This window comes from Fragaria vesca, linkage group LG5, assembly GCF_000184155.1.
Source record: "Fragaria vesca subsp. vesca linkage group LG5, FraVesHawaii_1.0, whole genome shotgun sequence".
Classification (NCBI taxonomy): Eukaryota; Viridiplantae; Streptophyta; class Magnoliopsida; order Rosales; family Rosaceae; genus Fragaria; species Fragaria vesca.
In genome coordinates this window covers 14,918,607-14,937,325 of record NC_020495.1, presented here as the reverse complement: position 1 = coordinate 14,937,325, position 18,719 = coordinate 14,918,607, and the positions used below count along the sequence as shown (strand labels likewise).

The 18,719-nt window shown below is 38.5% G+C and overlaps 1 protein-coding gene across 1 annotated transcript; it reads right to left on the bottom strand.

The window, feature by feature from the left end:
* Positions 1 to 8,266: 8,266 nt before the first annotated feature.
* LOC101307304 (amino acid permease 6-like) lies at positions 8,267 to 13,067 on the bottom strand. The gene is made up of 7 exons (XM_004299798.1): positions 12,864 to 13,067; positions 12,537 to 12,770; positions 12,328 to 12,421; positions 12,007 to 12,221; positions 11,717 to 11,859; positions 9,091 to 9,318; positions 8,267 to 8,992 (listed from the first exon to the last, which is right to left on the bottom strand). Exons 1-7 carry the CDS (start codon positions 12,970 to 12,972, stop codon positions 8,567 to 8,569), a joined length of 1,449 nt encoding a protein of 482 aa, XP_004299846.1. The 5' UTR covers positions 12,973 to 13,067; the 3' UTR covers positions 8,267 to 8,566.
* Between the last annotated feature and the right edge of the window lie 5,652 nt (positions 13,068 to 18,719).

Below are 18,719 nucleotides of genomic sequence, written 5' to 3'. Positions count from 1 at the left end.
TTTGCCCTTTTCCCAGCTGATTATGACTGTGACATGCTCATTAACAGTCTAAATAACCCTTCACTCTTATCTCTTCTAACATAGTAATAGGGGGCTTAGACCTTGCTCTCAAAACCCAACCATTGAAGCTCTCACAAGCATTGTTAATGAGCATGTCACAGTCATAACCAGCTGAGAAAAGGGTAAATCAGTCGAGAATTCAAAGTATAGGGGTATACCAGTTTAAAAAAAAAAGTGAGGGACAAAACTGATTTTAGGTGTAAACTACAGGGTGTCACAAGCATTTACTCCTATATATTTCTAGTTCATTTCTCCTCTAATAGAGTTACTATGAACCTATGAATGTTAGTTGTGGGTTTATATTTAGTTTAGTAAATAAATTGGGAGGTGTTGTGATTTGTGAGGAGCACGAAGGCTTCAAGAGTTTATAAGGTTGGAGTTGAAACTTTTAGAAGTGTTTACAGGTGTTTTGTTTAGGAAGGGTTGTTCATTTTTAAGGGAGTTTATGCCGAATTTTCAGTAGAATTTCCTTTGGAGGTGGTCCCCGCAGGGTTTACTTCGAATTTCAGGGTGAAATTCGGGGTGGGTCCTGACAAGTCGCGTATTTCAGTATTTGTCAGTTTATGAGTTAAGAGTTTTATTATTTATTGCATGCAACATAGTCTTCACTGAGTTGCCATTACATAATCCAAATCTCTTAGTCAACTCACAAGCATACCTCCTTTAATTCAAGTAGATACCTTCTGACCTTTGCATAACTTCGACTCCAAGGAAGTACTTCATCTTCCCTAAGTCTGTCATGTCGAACTCAACCTTCATGGAACTCTTAAAGCTTTCAAACATGCATGCATCATTCCCAGTAAAGATTAAGTCATCAACATACAGACTCACAATAAGAAACCTCTTACCTCCATCTTCTGTTTTGACAAAAAGAGTGTGCTCATAATTGCATCGTTCAAAACCCTCTTTGACAAAGTAAGCTTCAATTCTATTGTACCATGCATGTGGCGCTTGCTTCAATCCATAAAGCTCATTCTTAAGTTTGTAGACCTTCTCTTCTTCACCCTTCCGAACATACCCCAAAGGCTGCTCCACATAAACATTCTCATTCAACTCACCATGAAGAAATACACTCTTTACGTCGAGTTGATATACATCCTATCCATTTTGTGCAGCTAGAGCTAGCACCATTCGAATAGTGTCCCATTTTGCCACCGGAGCGAAAACTTCATTATAGTCAATTCCTTGCTGTTGCGCATAGCTCTTAGCCACCAATCTCACTTTGTATTTGTCAACTTCTCCTGCTTCGTTAAGCTTAGTTTTGTACACCCATTTGACACCAATCTTCTTTGCACCAACTGGCAGATTTACCAACTCCCAAGTTTCATTCTTCACAATAGCTTCTATCTCCAAATCCATTGCATTCCTCCACTTCTCACTCTTTGCAGCCTCTTCATAGCAGGTTGGATCTTCTTGTGAAATGAACAAGGCAAGGTTTAGAGATTCTCCTCCAGATAGACCCTCCCCGCTTACATAATCTTTCATCCAATCAAGTGCTTTTCCAACTCTTTTTCCAAGTGAGCTCGACCTATCATCAGATGAACTTTGCCCACTACCTTCATCCAAATCAACTCGAGGAGGTGTTTCAGTTTGGTCTTCTTCTTCTTCTACACTTCCTTCACTCTCATCAGAGTCACTGAAATCATGATCACCATCTACACAGTCAGCATCTCCCCAATCAAGTACATCGAGCTTAACCTCTTCATCTGTCCTCCCCCAATTCCAACTCTTGTCTTCTTCAAAAATTACATCCCTGCTCACAATAATTTTCCTTGCAATTGGACCATACAATCTATAGGCTTTGGACTCCTCGCTGACTCTAAGAAGCACACATTGAATACTCTTATCATCTAGCTTCTTTCTTTTTTGGTCCGGCACATGAACATGAGCAAGGCATCCAAAAACCCTAAAGTAGTATACTTTAGGCTTCACTCCACTCCACATCTCTTCCGGTGTCTTGTCCTTAATCACCAGCGTAGGATTTCGATTAATGACATGAGCAGGCCACCTTGCGGCTTCTGGCCATAATTGTTTGGGCACTTGTTTATCATAGATCAAACACCTTACCACATTCATAATGGTTCGGTTTTTGCGTTCAGCTACCCCGTTCTGTTGTGGGGTATAAGATGCCGTCAACTACCTGCTAATACCATTAACTTTACAAAACTCATTGAATTCATTAGAGGTAAATTCTCTCCCTTTATCAGTACGTAGACAACATATCAATGCATTGGACTCCTTCTTAACTAGACTTTTGTAAACTTTGAAAGTTGCAAATGCTTCAGACTTTTCAAACAAAAAATACACCCACACTTTTCGACTATAGTCATCGATAATGTCAAAATGTACCTCTTGCCACTGTTAGAGCATGTTGTTATTGGACCGCAAAGATCAGCATGTATAAGCTGCAATTTGTGACTCGCTCTCCACTGACTCTTTTTCGGAATGATCTTCCTGTGTTGCTTGCCCACCAAGCACTCAGTACAAGTTCTTGTTGCAGCCTTGAAACATGGAAGCCCCTTGACCATCTCTTTGTACTGTAAAGTACGCAGACCTTTGTAGCTCAAGTGCCCAAACCGCCTATGCCACAACTTTGAAATATCATCTATAATTGCTTGCAAACATGCTGAAGCTTTATGTACCACACTTGCCAATAAGATAAACATGTGATTGGCGGTCATCATTGCTTGCATAATCAAACCTCGCCTTGAGTGATACAGTCTGCACTCTCCATTTTGTATAAGAATAGCCAGACCACGTTCTTGAAGTTGGCTTATGCTCAACAAATTATTCTTCAAATTAGGCACATAGTATACATCTGTCAATACCTGATTAACTCCATTCATCTCAAGCCTTATGTTGCCTTTGCCCATTACTCTCATCCTTGAGTTGTCACCAAGCTTCATAGAGTGTCTATACGTCTCATTGAGAACTGCAAACCACTGTTTATTCCCACACATATGATTGCTGCATCCCGAATCAAGGAACCAAACTTCCTCCTTTTTTAGTTGTTAGTCTCTACATACGCCATTAGGAGGATCTCATCTTCTTCATCAATCTCGGCATAATTGGCTTTCTTTTCCCAACTAGGACACTCGTATTGGAAGTGCCCAAGCTTGTGACACTTAAAGCACTCCACAATAGCTTTGTTCAGTGGCTGCCTCCCTCTACCTCTTCCTCGGCCTCGAGCTGCAAATCCCCTGCCTCGGCCTCTTCCTTCAAACCGTTCCTCATGAGAAACCTTTAAAACATGTTCGATCTTCTCTTATATCTCTAGTATGACGATTCAACCTCTGCTCATAAACAAGGAGGCTACTCTGTAGCTTATCTAACGTTAGCGTATCCCCAAGTTATTGGATTCCTCAATTGAGCACACAACATAATCAAATTTTGAGGTCATTGATCTCAAAATTTTCTCGATGATTTCAACTTATGTCATGTTTGCACCCCCATGAACCTCATCTTGTTGACAATTGTGAGTGTCCGAGCGAAAAACTCGTCCACCTTTTCTCCTTCTCACATATATATGGAGAACTTCAAACTCCTTCCTTAAGGCATGCCGATGTGCCCTCTTCACTCTAGTAGTGCCTTGATACTTCTGTCTCATCAAGTCCCAAATACTCTTCGAGCTCTCCCTGTCAAGAATTGTCTCCATTATTGTTCGGTCTATGGCCTGGAACAAATAATTCTTGACCTTGAGATCTTTTAACTTCATCTCCTCGATCCTCTGACGCTGCGCCTTAGACTTCTTACGTTGTGCTTCAGTCTATTGTCCTCTCTCTGCCACCACTGTAGAGAAAGTGACTGGTTGTTGAGCTCCTTGAGTCATCGTTGGGATCCCATTCTCTATTAGACCCCAGAGTTCCTTAGATCGGAGAAAATTCTCCATGAGCATCGACCAATGATCATAATGTTCGTCGAATTTAGGAATCGACACGGGCACAAAATTTCCTTTTGCCGTCATTCTCTCTCACTTTTCCTCACTGTGTTTCACTCAAACACTCCAATCACTCACTTTTCCTCATTGTGTTTCACTCAAACACTCTAATCACACAATCAGGCCCCTTTGTGGGGCTCTGATACCAGAATTTGTAAGACCAAAACACTCACAATAGAACTCAGTTTATTTGAATGACTTCAGTAATTTATTGAATGTAGAACTAGGCTTTATATAGCCTTTACAAGATAAGGAATTCAAAACAAAAAAACCACGTTCTAAAAACATGGTACCTGTTACAGAACAATTCAAACTCTGCTGGATGTTCCTAATATGCAGGAACTTATTAACAACTTTGACTAAGCCAAGCTAACTGAGTCAACAAAACAACCTCAACAGCCATGGGGTGCTTGAGAATCTTGTTGGGGTGGAAGAGATAAAGTGGTTCATGGTGAAGAACGGAACTAGATAAAGAGAAGACACAATGGCCCATATTGGTTACATTGAATCTTGTTGAGATTCAATAGAGCTTTGGAAATATGAACAATATTGAATTTTGATTCCTTGAGGACCTCTAAAATTCTCTTCTTTAGATTCAAACCGCACAACTCTTGGGCAAACAGAGAAAGAGATGTCGATTAGGTATAGGGTGGATCTAGTGTCCTTGATCAGAACCCAGATCAGACTCTTGTTCATCTTCTTCAGAAACCATAATCAAAATTGAAGGTCTACTATGATTTAGGATTATATATGATTCACTTGGGTAAGAGAAAACAGAAAACAAAAAATTTAGAGGGTGATTTGGGTAATTTGTAAATCTTATTGATTTAAAATAATAAAAAACTAAATAGGGGTGTGTGAATAACAAATATGGGTGTGTTAATAGTAGCACCCTTTATAATTACTTGTTTCTTTTAAACTTTATTTGTGTACACTCACTCTAGCGTTTTCAAATATTTTCTCCTGGGCCCTTCGTTTTTAAATGCCCAGTCTGTAGAGTTCAGGTCAGTACTAGCAGGAGGGGAGACGAGGCGAGGCATAGTCACCACTATCGCCACCAGTTTTCACTAACTAGTAGGTTACATGTTTAACTTACATGTGTATTTTCTTGCTTCCTCTAGATATATTTAGTTGCTTTGATTACCTTGGGATATTGTAATATATTCGGTTGTGTTTTAGGGTTCATGACTCTACTTTAGAAGTGTCACATCCCAACCCTTCAATTTTTACCTTATTTACTAGCTTGGTATTAATAAAAATTTTACCGTCTCCATCAATGAGTTATGGTTTAATTGGTCCCTAGAGGGGTTTTGAGGGATGATATTTTCGGAGAATTATTCGTAGGAGAAAAATTTGACGACGGTAAAAATAGTAAATTTTAGCTAGTAAAAGGTAATTTTTATTGGGGTATTTTTTCGGGGTGTTTTATTTTTGGAGTTGGTGTGGTTATAATGGGTTGGACCGGTTGGGAGGCCCAATTCCCTCCCTCTCTTTTTCCTTCTCTTTCTCTTCTCTCCTCTTCCCCGACTCTCTCTCGCTGCCGGAATTCTTCTCGGCCGTCCGCCGCCGTCCGGCCACCATAGACCGGCGCATCGGTCCCAAACGGTTAGCCGTCGACCCAGCCTTCTTCTTGGACCGGTGAGAGCTGCCCTAGCGTCGTCGTGAAGGAGAGAGCTCGCCCGGAAGCTCCGGCTGCGTGGTGGAGTCCCGACGCCGGAACTCGCTCTTCCGGCCACCATTTCTGACGATTTCAGTTCCATTTGGAAGTGCTCTCCGTGTGTAGCATTTCCCTAGAAGGTAATGATCCAATTCGAAGTGTGTAGGAGGATTTTCGGGCTAGGGTTTGAATTGGGTGATTTTTAGATGTTTTGATTCGATTACCCTATTTAGGCTTGAAATTGGACTTAGTGATAGTTATGAAAGTTGTTTGGGATGTTGAGATGAAACTGCTGTTAAAATTTGGTAGGCATTGGAGGTCGCCAGAATAGGCCTCCGGCCGCCGCTGCCCGCGGAGCCGGCGCCGGCGCCGCCACTGTTTGGAAGATTTTTATGGTTTTAAATTTAGAATATTAAGGGGAGTTTGTTGAAGTGAGTTATGGAATTTTTGGATAGGTTTATGAATTTCCGAAGTGTGGTATTTTTGGCGGTTAATTAATGTAGAATCCGGCCGTAGGATTTAAGTCGTATTTTTGGGGAGGTTGTAATTACGGCTGCCGTTTATGGTATTAAAGTTGGATCGTTTCGTTTTAGGAAAGGCGAAGTTGGGCAAGGATGAGCGTACGTGGTTGCGGCTCATATTTAAGTTTGCCTATTTTGTTTAAATATTGGATTTTAGTTAGGAATTTAATTATATATTTGTGCCAGGGTTCGAGGAAACCTCGTTGGAGTGGCGATTTGGATTTCGTCGGGCTTATGCCTAGAGTTGTGAGTGGACCTTTATTTTAATTGAAAAGCATGCGATGAATTATCTGTTGATCATTTATTTCTTTTCCTGAGATTTATTTATTTCTCGGATATTTGGCAATTTTCCTCTTTTGAGAGATCCCGAAAATGAGATTTTCGGTGGATATGTTTATTGGATGTTTATGATGATAGTATGTATATATAAATGCTAGCTAGCCATACGTGTTTGATCCGCCATAATGAGGTAAAATACCATTATGGTGTGACGTGAGTGTTAGACACAAGCGTAGTAGCCCTATATGAAAACTATTTTCTCATTTGGTTTATTTAGGTTTTCATATAGGGAGTCCACACATATATACACTCGTGTTTTTTCCGCCATACTGAGGTACAATTCCATTATGGTGTGACGTGAGCGTTAGACGCAAGCGTAGTAGCCTTGTATGAATTTCTATTTTTCTAATTTGTTCTTAAAATTCATACAATGAGTCTGACGAGTGTAAATACATACACTTATATATGTTTATATATAGTTTAGCCTGAGAGGCTGTATTTCTTTGAGTTATGGAGACTAGCCGGAGCTAGTCATGAAATTTCCAGTTTTTGTGTTGAGCTTTTTTGAGCTGCCGCATGCAGTATATCTTTTTTGGAAATTAAAATGGGGAAGCATAAATATTTTTATTAATTTATTTTTGTCCACTCACTCTAACGTTGTTAAGTGTTTTCCCCTGAGCCTTTCGTTTTAAAAATGCCCAGCTTGCAGGTTAGCTTAGTCGAGGTCGGGCGTACATGGAGATGAGGCATAGTCATCCTATAGCTTCCGCTTGTTAATTTATTTTGTTTCATTTCTTCTTGTTAGAGTTGCTCTGAACCTATAAATGGTTGGATGTGAGATTTGTTTAGTTTAGTAAATTTTTGGGTGGTGTTGTGATTTGGGGGAGCATGAAGGCTCCAGGAGTAGAGGATTATAAATGGATTCGTTTGAAGTGCATGCAGGTATTATTAGGAAGGGTTGTCCATTTTGAAGGGAGGTTATGCCGATTTTTCGGTAAATTTTCCTTGGAGTTGGTCCCCGCACGACTTACTCCGGGTTTCAGGGTGAAATTCGGGATGGGTCGTGTCAAGAAGTATTTGGATGATTGTTGTGATTTATCTTTGGGATGTTTAAGTGTTGGATTTGGAAATGATTTAAATGTTATGTTGTGGTGGTTGTGCTTGTGGGGAGCGGATGGCTCCAGGAGATGAGAATGGAAGGTTAAATATATAAGTGTTTCTTTGGGTTTTCAGGTTAGGTTGTTTATTTTTAAGAAAAGTTATGTCGAATTTTCTGTAAATTTTTCTTAGAAGTAGACCCCGCAGGATTTACTTCGGGTTTCAAGGTGAAATTCGAGGTGGATCCTGACATTTGTTGCATCCAACGCCTCTTGACAATTGAAATCAGCGCATATGAGCTTCGATTCATTCTAGGAAATTCCTCCCTCCTTCTCTCTATCATGAGTAATCTCATTAAAGTCCTCAATATTTTATGAATCGACAACACTGATGAGTTCCGATAACAAATCTTAAGATTTGCGTCGTTCTGCCGCCTAGGGGTGACCATAAACTACTCAGCCTCTAGCGAATATCGGAACCATGCATCCACCTCATAAACAACCATACCGACATGATATCTTGACTTAAAGAAGGAATTGCACGTCCAATCCATCCTCCCACAGAAGAGTGTTGCCGTCGGATTGACCGTCATTATAGACGGTTTCACAATTCATGTGGGATCGATCATGAATCTTAATTTCGGTTAAAAAGATGAAGGACGGCTTAACAGAAAAACATGTACATTTCTTGATTTTGGGGGAATGAGGAAACTCGTCACCAATTTATAATTTTATATATAGCACCTAAAGTTAAGTTTCCTTAATTTAGGCTCAATTTCCTTCACTAATTAGAAGGTGTTTGAGGGAAGCAGACGGTTCTACTTTTTACATTTTATTTTTCTTTATGTTGACAAATACTTGAAACATTAACCCTGTTTGATAGCTTCAAACTTTGGAGGAGATGATTAAAATACAGACGTAATCATATGGCTAAGGTTTTACTGGAAGGAACTAATCACACAGTACCCTACTAAATCCCTGTATGATCAGCTATATGGTACTAATTGGAGCAGTATTATTGCTCAGTTTGGAAGGGCTTGTACTTCTTCACATCAGTTGCGAGACCCTGAATTGATGCAGCTGCTGCAACAAGTGATATCACCAAGCAAATCCAGCTCAAAATCTTCATCCAAGTCCATGTGAATGAGAACTTTGGCATTTTGGTCCTCGCAATGTACATCTCTATGGGGAAGTAGACCGTCAATGGCCAGAAGGAGGCTGCTCCAAGCAAACCCAAGAAGTCATTGAAAAATGGAAACAACATGGCTAGGATTGCTGTCATCACCACGTACGCAGTCCTCCATACCAATCTGAAGGAGTTGAAATAGTAGGCACCGCAGCAAGGGATGTTAACGGCGTACTCCCTGTTTATGAACTTGCTTTCCGGCCAGCGTTTGGCGCACTTGCTTTCGACAAATCCATATACGGGCTGGCAGAAGACCTAATGAACAAGTATGACCACCGATGATATCGTTAGTATACAACTTGAAAGGGAAGCATCCAAATTAGGTTTAGAAACATAAAGTGGGCAAAGCTTACTTGGTAGGCACCAATGAGATGGATGGCAATGCAGATGTTGGCTATGTCGACTAGCCAAAAGGGTTCGTAGAATCCGAACCCGGTGAGGAAATTTCCAGGTGCATCGTTCCCAAATGCTGCATAACCAACGGTACCGCACAAGACGTAGAACACTGTAGTGGTTGAGATGCCAATGCTCGTTGCTTTCTTCATCGACTTATTTTCTGCCGGAGGTGATCCCAATGTGTCCTACAAAATTCAGATACCGATATATAACTCATTATATAATTCATGAAACAATTCTCTCAATCATTTAATTATATTGTAATTAACAGGCTAAGATCGACTAGACATTCCGTGTAAACAAAAAGATGACATTACAAAAAGAAAAATACAAGAGAACATGTTCCATGTTTTCTTTCTTGTTGCATAGCTAAATTTCATGGTCCAACTTTAAGATGCTGGTCGAGGTTGTAGCTAAACTGGTAAAGGAACAAGTTTGAGACGTGAGGAATCGATGAATCATAGGGGAACGATGTGACAATCACCAATCAAGGGTTTCTATCATGAGAAGAAAAAGGATGGACGACAGTAAAAGAGGAAAGAATTTCATTTGTTTATGGAAAGTACAAACTAATTCAGTGGCTCAAGTTTGGCCTTTGTGGTCCGCCTTTGATGGTCCTCTATGAATCTTTGCAAAAAGTGATGTGAGATGTACATGGTTAAATTTTTTACCAAGCTAGGTGTGACATAAAGAACATAAAGACTACATATATATATTCTCTCCAACAAATGATTGTTATTGTATTTCGGGGGAGTTTTTTATAAGACCGCTCGAAGACTTTTAAATGAATGGTTTTTTCTACATGCATATTGAAATTTGAAAATATCAATTAAAATTTATAATACTCGTCCAACAGTTAATTTGAAAATTCTCACTTAGTCCTCGTTGTAAGATCCGTATTAAAAGTTCTTCCCTGATTTCGTTAGTGGATCAAAAGTTATGGGAGCTAGAGTTTCATGGGCATATCCAAATAATTGGCTACTTACTTTAGGTGTCCTTATCAGACAGTATAAGAACATTGACACATTCACGAACTACTGTATCTTTTCTTTGTAAAGAGATCCAGGACCAAAATCAATCAAATTGGCAACTTGCTCACTCAATAATTTAACAACACATACCCTACAATATTTAGATACATGCATAAGTCCAGCCAGCGGATATATACGCTTCTAAAATTCCAATCTCAATTTCTAGTTTTACTCTATTAACCGATCAATGAAGAATTATTTATCTAGACTGGTTAATATTTACGAGAGTGATCAGTAATTGGGTTAGGCAAACCATTATATTAACATGATCAAATTAGCTTTGAAGCATCATATCAGTGTTTATGCCCTAAAGTGTGCCAGGAGTTGTGGGTGATGCGACACCTGGACAGCAAACCCTAATCTCTTCTCATCTACTAATTGATGCTTCGAAACTAAGCATGGTTGGTATGAGTATGATACCCAGGGCGCCGGCACACATTTCAAATTCCCCAAATTTTGCATGGAGCCAAACACTGTTTTTAGAGTTTTTGGTGAAGACAAAACCTAACAAACCTCACTGCATGCATGTGAACCAACCCTACATCGATCTACAAGTTGATATAAGCCCTAGCATGCATAGTGGTTTGACTGGTTTTTACTTTGTTCTTACTGTAAACTTCTGCGACCCCTAAAGTTGCATAGAGCAAAGTTCGCGGCTTTGGTTAAGGTCTCTGCAGGTAGTTCTTAGTTATTGCACCAAAGTTTTTATATGGTGAAAAATTCGAGCTATATATATTACTCTTTTCATGAGGACCATTAAGTTGAGGACCAGTTGATGACTTATTCGTTTTCACCCATTGTTCGATCTCATATTCACATCTCAACCGTCTAGTTTGTAGATATATATGAGTAGATCATCTCTACAAATTTTCATCTAAATTGAAAAACGTTAAGGCATTCATAAACGTGATTTACTAATTTTAAACTTAAACGGTTCTTGTTTGACAGTTTTGGATATCGTCCATTTATTTGATTTAATTTGATCCCTTAACAATCACCAATTTGGCTAAAAATTTGTATAAGTGATCTATTTATATAGACCTAAAAATTAAGATGAAAAAAGTGGGTGTAATAAACGATTAATAAGAAGTCTCATGAACTAGTCTTTAATTTAATGGTCATCATTAGAACCCCTCCTGATGAACTATATGTATATGTATTTATTTATTTTCCGTCCAAAAAAACCCTCTGTGATGGACAGAAACACATGCAGTGATGTTTGGATTATATTTCTGTTTCTACTTGGACGTAGCTATATCAGAATCAACCTTAAGGTATATGGCGGTACTCGCTAGGCTTAGCAGATCAGGTATCTATCATCTTATCTAAAACTACGTTAAAAAAATTTGGGTAAATCTGTAAGGAATCATTCATTTTCTCTAGGTTTTGAGTATGTTTGTACACGTGCTATGCGAAATTGGTTTTTGATAGATTATTTACATTAACAATCTTACAACATAACATAATATCGATGTTATGTGCTTCTCACCTTAATGATTTTATTCATATAAATCAAATTAGTGTGAAAGGAAAAAATAGAGTAGTAGCTTGCCTGTATCTCCACAAGAACGGTAGAGTAAGCATAGGCAAAGGCAATGTCTCCAATGGCTTGGAATGTCCTCCAAACTTTCTCAGAGCCAGATACGTCCACCCCCACCGTAACTCCGGTTAAGGTTGTCCTTGCTGTTGGTCCGTCTGTAACTCAATTATTTCCATTTAACTATTAGCTAGCTGACCACAAAATTATTGAAACCAGACAAGTTCTATCGGTTTGGCTGGTATGTTTCATGTGTTCATCATATTCATATGTATCTGAATAATAATTCCATTGTTTCTATTTACCTATAACTTTAGCTACTGAGAGACCAAGGCCAATGGACGAGTAGGCAAACGACATGACTGCTGCGAGGATGGAGAGCCATGAGAGCTTGTGGAAGTTTGGTATTTGGCTTAGTAAGATTTGGAAGCAAGCAAATATTATCATGAATGGGTTATTGGACGTGTGGCACTTCACATGATGACCATGTTTGTGGAAGCAATTCGACCTCTTCACCGCCCTGCAAATATACATAATACATGGCAAAAGATAAGCAGTGGGATTAAATTATCCGTTCGTGTTGTTACATATCCGACGTGTTATGTCGTCGGAAGTTGGCTACTTACACCATGCTGATGGACGCAGTAATTGTGTAACCGATGGTAACACCGATGAGATTACCATACTGAGCCAACCCACATAGCTGAACCTTTCTACCTCCTGCAAAACCCCCACCGACAGTCAAGTACGTAACGCAAACATCAATACCATATCTTCTTGGAACTATCAGTAACATAAATGAAGGTCAAAGATAGCTAGGATAAATTAAATTTACCTAGATTTGCTTGTACTACATCCATGTAGGTGTAGTTTCTCTTGCCGGAGACAGGGTCCGGCGACCTGTAAGAGTCGGCGAGCAGAGTGGAGGTGAAGTAAGTGATGAAGGAGAAGATCATAAGAACAATCGGTCCTGCAACCCAACCCAACTGAGCTATCGCCCATGCCAGGGATAGCACACCGGAACCAATCACCGCAGTTATGATATGTGCACTAGCCGTCACCCATGTCCCTGAAAACAATATCAGCTTTAGTTAAATAGAAACTATTTACACTCTCAGTTCGTGTAGCATTACTTTACGTAGGGAAATAAGTTCAAATATACCAGTTCTTTTGGGGCGACCGTCGTCGTCGACGTTCTTGCGGAAATCGCCGTTTTCGATGGTGGAGGGGTTGTGGTCTATGTACATGCTAGGCTTCTGAAACTCAGCCATGGCCTTCCAACCGAGCTCGTGTTTAGAAAGAGGCTTTGCTAGAGAAAAAACGGAAATGCTTCACCAATTGAGGTATTGGTATTTGAGTTTGTTATAAGGAGAAATGGAAGCGAAGAGAGGGTATATGTAGGAGTGAAAAGGTAGAGGATGTGATGTTAGCTTAGAGTAAAATAATGGGATTGTAGGGGTAAGGAACTCAGGACCAAAGTCAACATGAAAGACTAGTGTTGTTCCTTTGTGGTCAAATTGGTAGTGTTTGAGTACACTACTAGCTAGATATGACTTTAAAAATTTGCAGAATGGTGTAGAATACTAGAGTGAGGAGAAGGCGGGAAGCTATAGGCTCGTTGGTTGTGGGAGAATTATTGACAAGGTTTTGGAAAGCTTCTACACCATTGATGGTGGTGGTGGTGGTGGTGGTAGGCTTAAATTTAATCGAGGGTGGAGCCGTGGAGGTGGAGGTGGAGGTGGGGGAGGTCATTTTTTGTTTTGAAACCCTAGCTGAAAAAGGTGAACGTCCCCACCTTGGTGTTGTGTTCTTGCATTTGGTCCATCCATTAGTTTGGAGAGATTCAATGGTGCCCATTGATCGTGGGTTTTGATTTTTGAAGAAGAATTTGAAAGGTAGTAGTGAGAAGGGAAATCTCAAATCTCTCTCTTCTAGCTCTATCTTTTCTTTGTTGTTATCTCTGTCTTTGTCTGTGTTTGAATCTCTGTAGATGAATGCATGTAAGGGCTATAGCTAGCTGATATGATCAATCTTCTTCTCAGTAAAATTCCCACACTTTGTGCAAAGTCGGTCCCTCGAATTGCGACTTGGGACGATATAAGAGAGTCCGCCATTCTACATCACTGATCAGACTTTGAAAATAACACGAAATGTTAGAACATGTATTATGCTTTCTTTGGATTTTCGTTTTTTCTATTTCTATGTCATTGACCTGAATGACCTCCATTGAATTGTTATGATCATGTTAGAGCCACCTGCCGCCAGCCCAACTATGTTTATCATGATTTAGTTTTGATCAATTACTCCAATTAAGCATGAGTAATAATTGTTTTTACCAAAATCTTCACACACTATAGTCTATAGACTTTGTGAATGAGCAAATATAAAAAAAATTAAAGTAATTAGCTAAACATTGCATGTAGACAAAATTTCGCTTAAACTTTCCGATCAATTTCAATTGTCTTATTGTAACTGTTCCGTACTTTGCGTTTTGTAGACAATTTCCAAAATATATTTTTTGGTTCCTTTATATCGTTTGGTTTTGGGTTTGAGGAAGAAACAAAACTCCACAACCAAAACACCTCCACAACCACCACCACCGCCATACCAGCTTTCGAACCCCGCCAGCTCGTGAGAATGCCTTAACTACAAAGCTGACGGAAAACCAGTCATTTCCAAAATATATTGTTGCGATTTAATTACCTGTATCTTTAGTTTCAGTTTTAGGAGTCCAATGATGCACCATGGAGAGTTATATACTTATATTCCTAGCTAGTAGCAAGTTCATATATGTATAATATGAACATATTAAAAAGCAATTATCTATAGGATGCTTGTAGATGAAGGTGGATTTGATTCTTTTTCTTCTCTAGTTGGCTAGTCAAAGCACGTTAATATATAGAAAAATTAAAGTTGTGCAGGAAGCTTGTTTCTCAGTTTTACTCGGTTCCTAGCTAATTGGAATCACAAAAGCAAGAGGGAAACTAATTAGCATTTGTTCCATTAAAATTGCCTGAAAAAGTAATGGTACTTTAGAAAAGAGGATCCGGAGCTGAATGCTCCTCATTCTCGGGTGGACGACAAACGTAAACCTTTGTTTCATTGTCAGCAAAGTGTTTCACCAACTTTTTCTGAAGAAACTCTGTATACGGAAATATATAGGAACCTCTAAAACCTAACCCTAGTCATCCATTTCAATTCATACTCTAGCTACTATCTTTTTTCTAGTTTAGCAGATTGGCTTTGATCATATATACAGAAATGTTCAAACTGAACAAAAGTAGCCTAATGGTATGGTTGATTTTGTAGAGCACATATTTTTTTCCTGATTTAATCAATTACAAAGTTATACCCAAGCTAGAGGTGCAAGGTACTTTGAAAATTTTTCATTGTTCAACATTTCAATAGAATGTTTAAGTATGATCAATAGCTGACGTTATTTGAGCTAGTGCTTTCTATGAATCTTTTATTTTTTACGGGATTTTTTTTTTTTTGGTATAAACCTAAAACTCACTAAGTACGTGAAACTGGGAAACTATTTCTTTGTTTTCAAATTGAGATAACATGCATGCAAACTTCATACTATTAATTTTTCTTTTCGAGGGCAGCCATACTACCAGTCTCTCATTCAAACAAAACAACATTTCTCTTTTTTGTATGTGGAGCTCGAAAAGTAGACACAAATTAAGGAAACAATCATCTTCCGATCAACCCGTACGTTAAGAAACCTGTTACGGGTAACATTGCAATGCTAGCTCTTATTCTCTTTTGGATCGATCTCCATGCACTCATAACATGATCTGATATAGCATTGATTATAACAACGGATGCACCTGACTGACCTGATCGAGTACCAAGTACAAACATTTCATCAGCATAGCTTAGCTGCTCAGCAGGTTTTAACAGTGGATACTAAAGAGTAATGACTAAAATGTTGGGATATTATCTGGAAAAAAGAAGAAGAAGAGCTTGTTCATGCATATCTGCTAGCTAGCTTTCACAAATGCTGGTACGTGTGAATGGGAAGAGATATGTGGTCGGCGGACAGATACAAAATACAAATTAAAAGGCAGAAAAGCAGTGTTGGACCTTCATTGACGCCATTCTTCCTCATCTTCACTATTTCAGCTAACGATATTTGACTCCATCACTTCATTTCTGTTCTTTTCTCTATTGACTCCATCTGTCCATCATACAGTTCAGTCTTCACTTGGATGTTATTGGGGTTCGCCTTTCTGCTTTGGACTCATTTTAAATCAACATCCGATGAACGGGGCGGTTGTTCTCAACAACATTTTACTCAATTGGGTAAAAACCTGATAGTCATTAACTCATTATATATTCTTGTGTTCTTACGTACTCAGGATATATTCCCACATTAGTGACAGTTTCAGCTGCCAGGTAGAGTTCTTTCGATTCAGTTGGGTAAAAGTACGTACGTTCTCGGATCCTCTCCTTGGTTGTGCTCCTGAAGTCCTACTCTTGCTCATCCCCATGTCAATGGTTTGCGACTTTGCGCGGGTTTGGTTTCGCGGTTTCACCGGAAAAAGGAGGGTACGTAGGCCTCTTATCAGCTAGAAGAATTGGAGAAACATGTTCTAATGCTCTGCGTATGCAGCCTCTTCAAAGCCAGGAGGATCACAGATTTGCATTTAGGTTTTGAGTTTGATCGAGTAAAATGTGAATTCATGCATTAATAGGAAATGTTCTATTACTGAAATGGTTTAACATGCAACCTCGTAACGCATATTATCTTGTAATCTTACTCATTGAACTATGAAAGATATTTCTATTTGGTCACATTAATTGGAGGGCAATGGTCCAAACTACAAAAGATATATCTTACAAATGTGGTACATATCTATCTTCTTTAGAAAAATGTTAAGGTATGTCTCAGCGGACTTTAAAAAGAAGGAAAACATGGTCCTAGAAGAAAAAAAGTTGTTCAAAATGGGTAGTCGATCAATCGATGGATCGATCCATTCAAGTTCGGCGGGAAGCTGTACGTAGTGGTTTAATTTTTCATATCAGTAGCTAACTAATTATTCCAGATAACTAATATGAACAGATCAAGTTCGACTTTAAAAACAGTTGGATTATGCAGTATATTAATTGCTGTTGTTACCAACTCGATTCAATTAGAATAAGTGTTTTCGGACCAATTTTCTGTTGGCTAATAACCATAGAATGTGTTCATTGGCCTAAATTCTGGATGAAAAATTGGGAATCAACCAAACTTAAAAATGAGCGAGGGAGAAGAGTCTATGCATCTCTTTCAAATTAATGATGATACCCATTCCTGCAGGTCCTCCATTTATATAAATTGGTCCATAATCTAACAAAAGGTACAGTATAGAGTACTATAGCCAACTCCACTATATTCTTGTACAGCTTTCTTTTAAATTTCATTTTTGTTATCTATATTCAAAGTTTTTTTTTTTTTTCCTCTCTCTTTCTGATCGAAGGACCACGTTGGCACCTTCCTGTCTGATTTTGGAATAATATTTTGTGTTTGTATTCAAATTCACTTTATGTCACCCAAATCTAATCCACTCAATGCCAAGGTCTCAATCGATCTCTTTGAAAATTGACATTGTTTCTGGAGGGTTTTCTTGTGTGACTTGTTGTTCTTGATATATGCATGGTTGCGTATTTAATTTGGCTTAATTTTGCCTCCTACTAGCCAGCTGTGACGGAGCCTGGATTTGAAGCATGGGTTTAAATATATATAGAGAAAATACACATTTAGTACTAATTTAAACTCTTTATTTCTCATTCCAATGAATGTAATAGACATGAGCCCATTCCAATATAAGGTGTTATTATTTATACCCAAATACACAAATCTATATTAAAATCATAATAAAATCATAATTTTACTCTCACCACTTCAACATGTATAAAGAGAGAGAAAGTGAAAGAGTGAGAAAACTTTGCGGGAACCTCGCCGGACTCCGGTGACCGGTCTCCGGACTCCGGTGACCGGTCTCCGGACTCCGGTCATCGGTCACCGGTTGTTGGAATTTCTTCGCTCGCCGGTTAAAATTTAGTGAATGTATGTTAAAATTTAGTAAAACATTACCTAAATCAAAGTTTTGTGCGTTTTTTCTTGTATAAGATGATCAAATGAAGATCTTCATATGAAGCAAAATTTTGTTATATACATCTCCTAACTCGTAAAAATATTACAAAGGTGCATCGATTGTCACCCCACAAATCATTTTGCTCACCCCGCATTCTCTTCACACTTCATTTATATATTTTTAATTATAAGTTTACTTTGTTCACCCATTTACAATACCTAAAGTATTATTTTTTCAATTCTACTATGTTCATCCATTTACAATCCCTAAAATACACCTTTCTCAATTCTACTTTGTTCACCATACATTCTCTTCTCCATTACTCCATAATCCTGAATGTTTTAAACTGATTTATGTGTTGTTTATAAATACGGTACAGTTGTCCATGAGAATTTACATATAAAATCGACATGAAAAATAATAATGAGTAAAGGGATAGACGGAAGCATCAACAAAGAAAAAAAGATAAGAAAAAAAGAAGAAATACAAACAGTTCACCTCATCTTCAAGTTGAATGTTAGCGTCTTCAGATATAGAACGAACGAATATGATAAATTTGGATTAAGATTTATGAAGTACGTACGTGTTCATAAAAAAAATAATAATAATTTGTTTAACAACTTATTGTCCCTTGCTGTAATTTTACATCAGGTTATTTTGGTCTTTCAATAAATCAAACGCATGTAGGGTGAGCAAAGTGGTTTGTAGGGTGGCAATAGACGCACTCATATTACAAATATACAAGGGAAGAAAGTAGTAATTTATTCATTTATTACTTCACAAATTTTGTTAGTAGTAATTTATTTTCCTATTAAATTTCTTACCTATTTTGATTATCAAGACATAAAGACCAATATAGAGACCTATTTCGATTGTAAAGACATGAAGACCAATCAATCTATAGAAATTCTTTTGGGGGGGGGGGGGGGGGGGGG

Coding starts and splice junctions, on each gene's coding strand:
- LOC101307304 (XM_004299798.1), bottom strand. CDS start 12,972: ATGGCTGAGTTTCAGAAGCCTAGCATGTACATAGACCACAACCCCTCC. Junction 12,771..12,863: donor CGGTCGCCCCAAAAGAACTG/GTATATTTGAAC, acceptor TATTGTTTTCAG/GGACATGGGTGACGGCTAGT. Junction 8,993..9,090: donor ATCTCATTGGTGCCTACCAA/GTAAGCTTTGCC, acceptor CTTGTTCATTAG/GTCTTCTGCCAGCCCGTATA.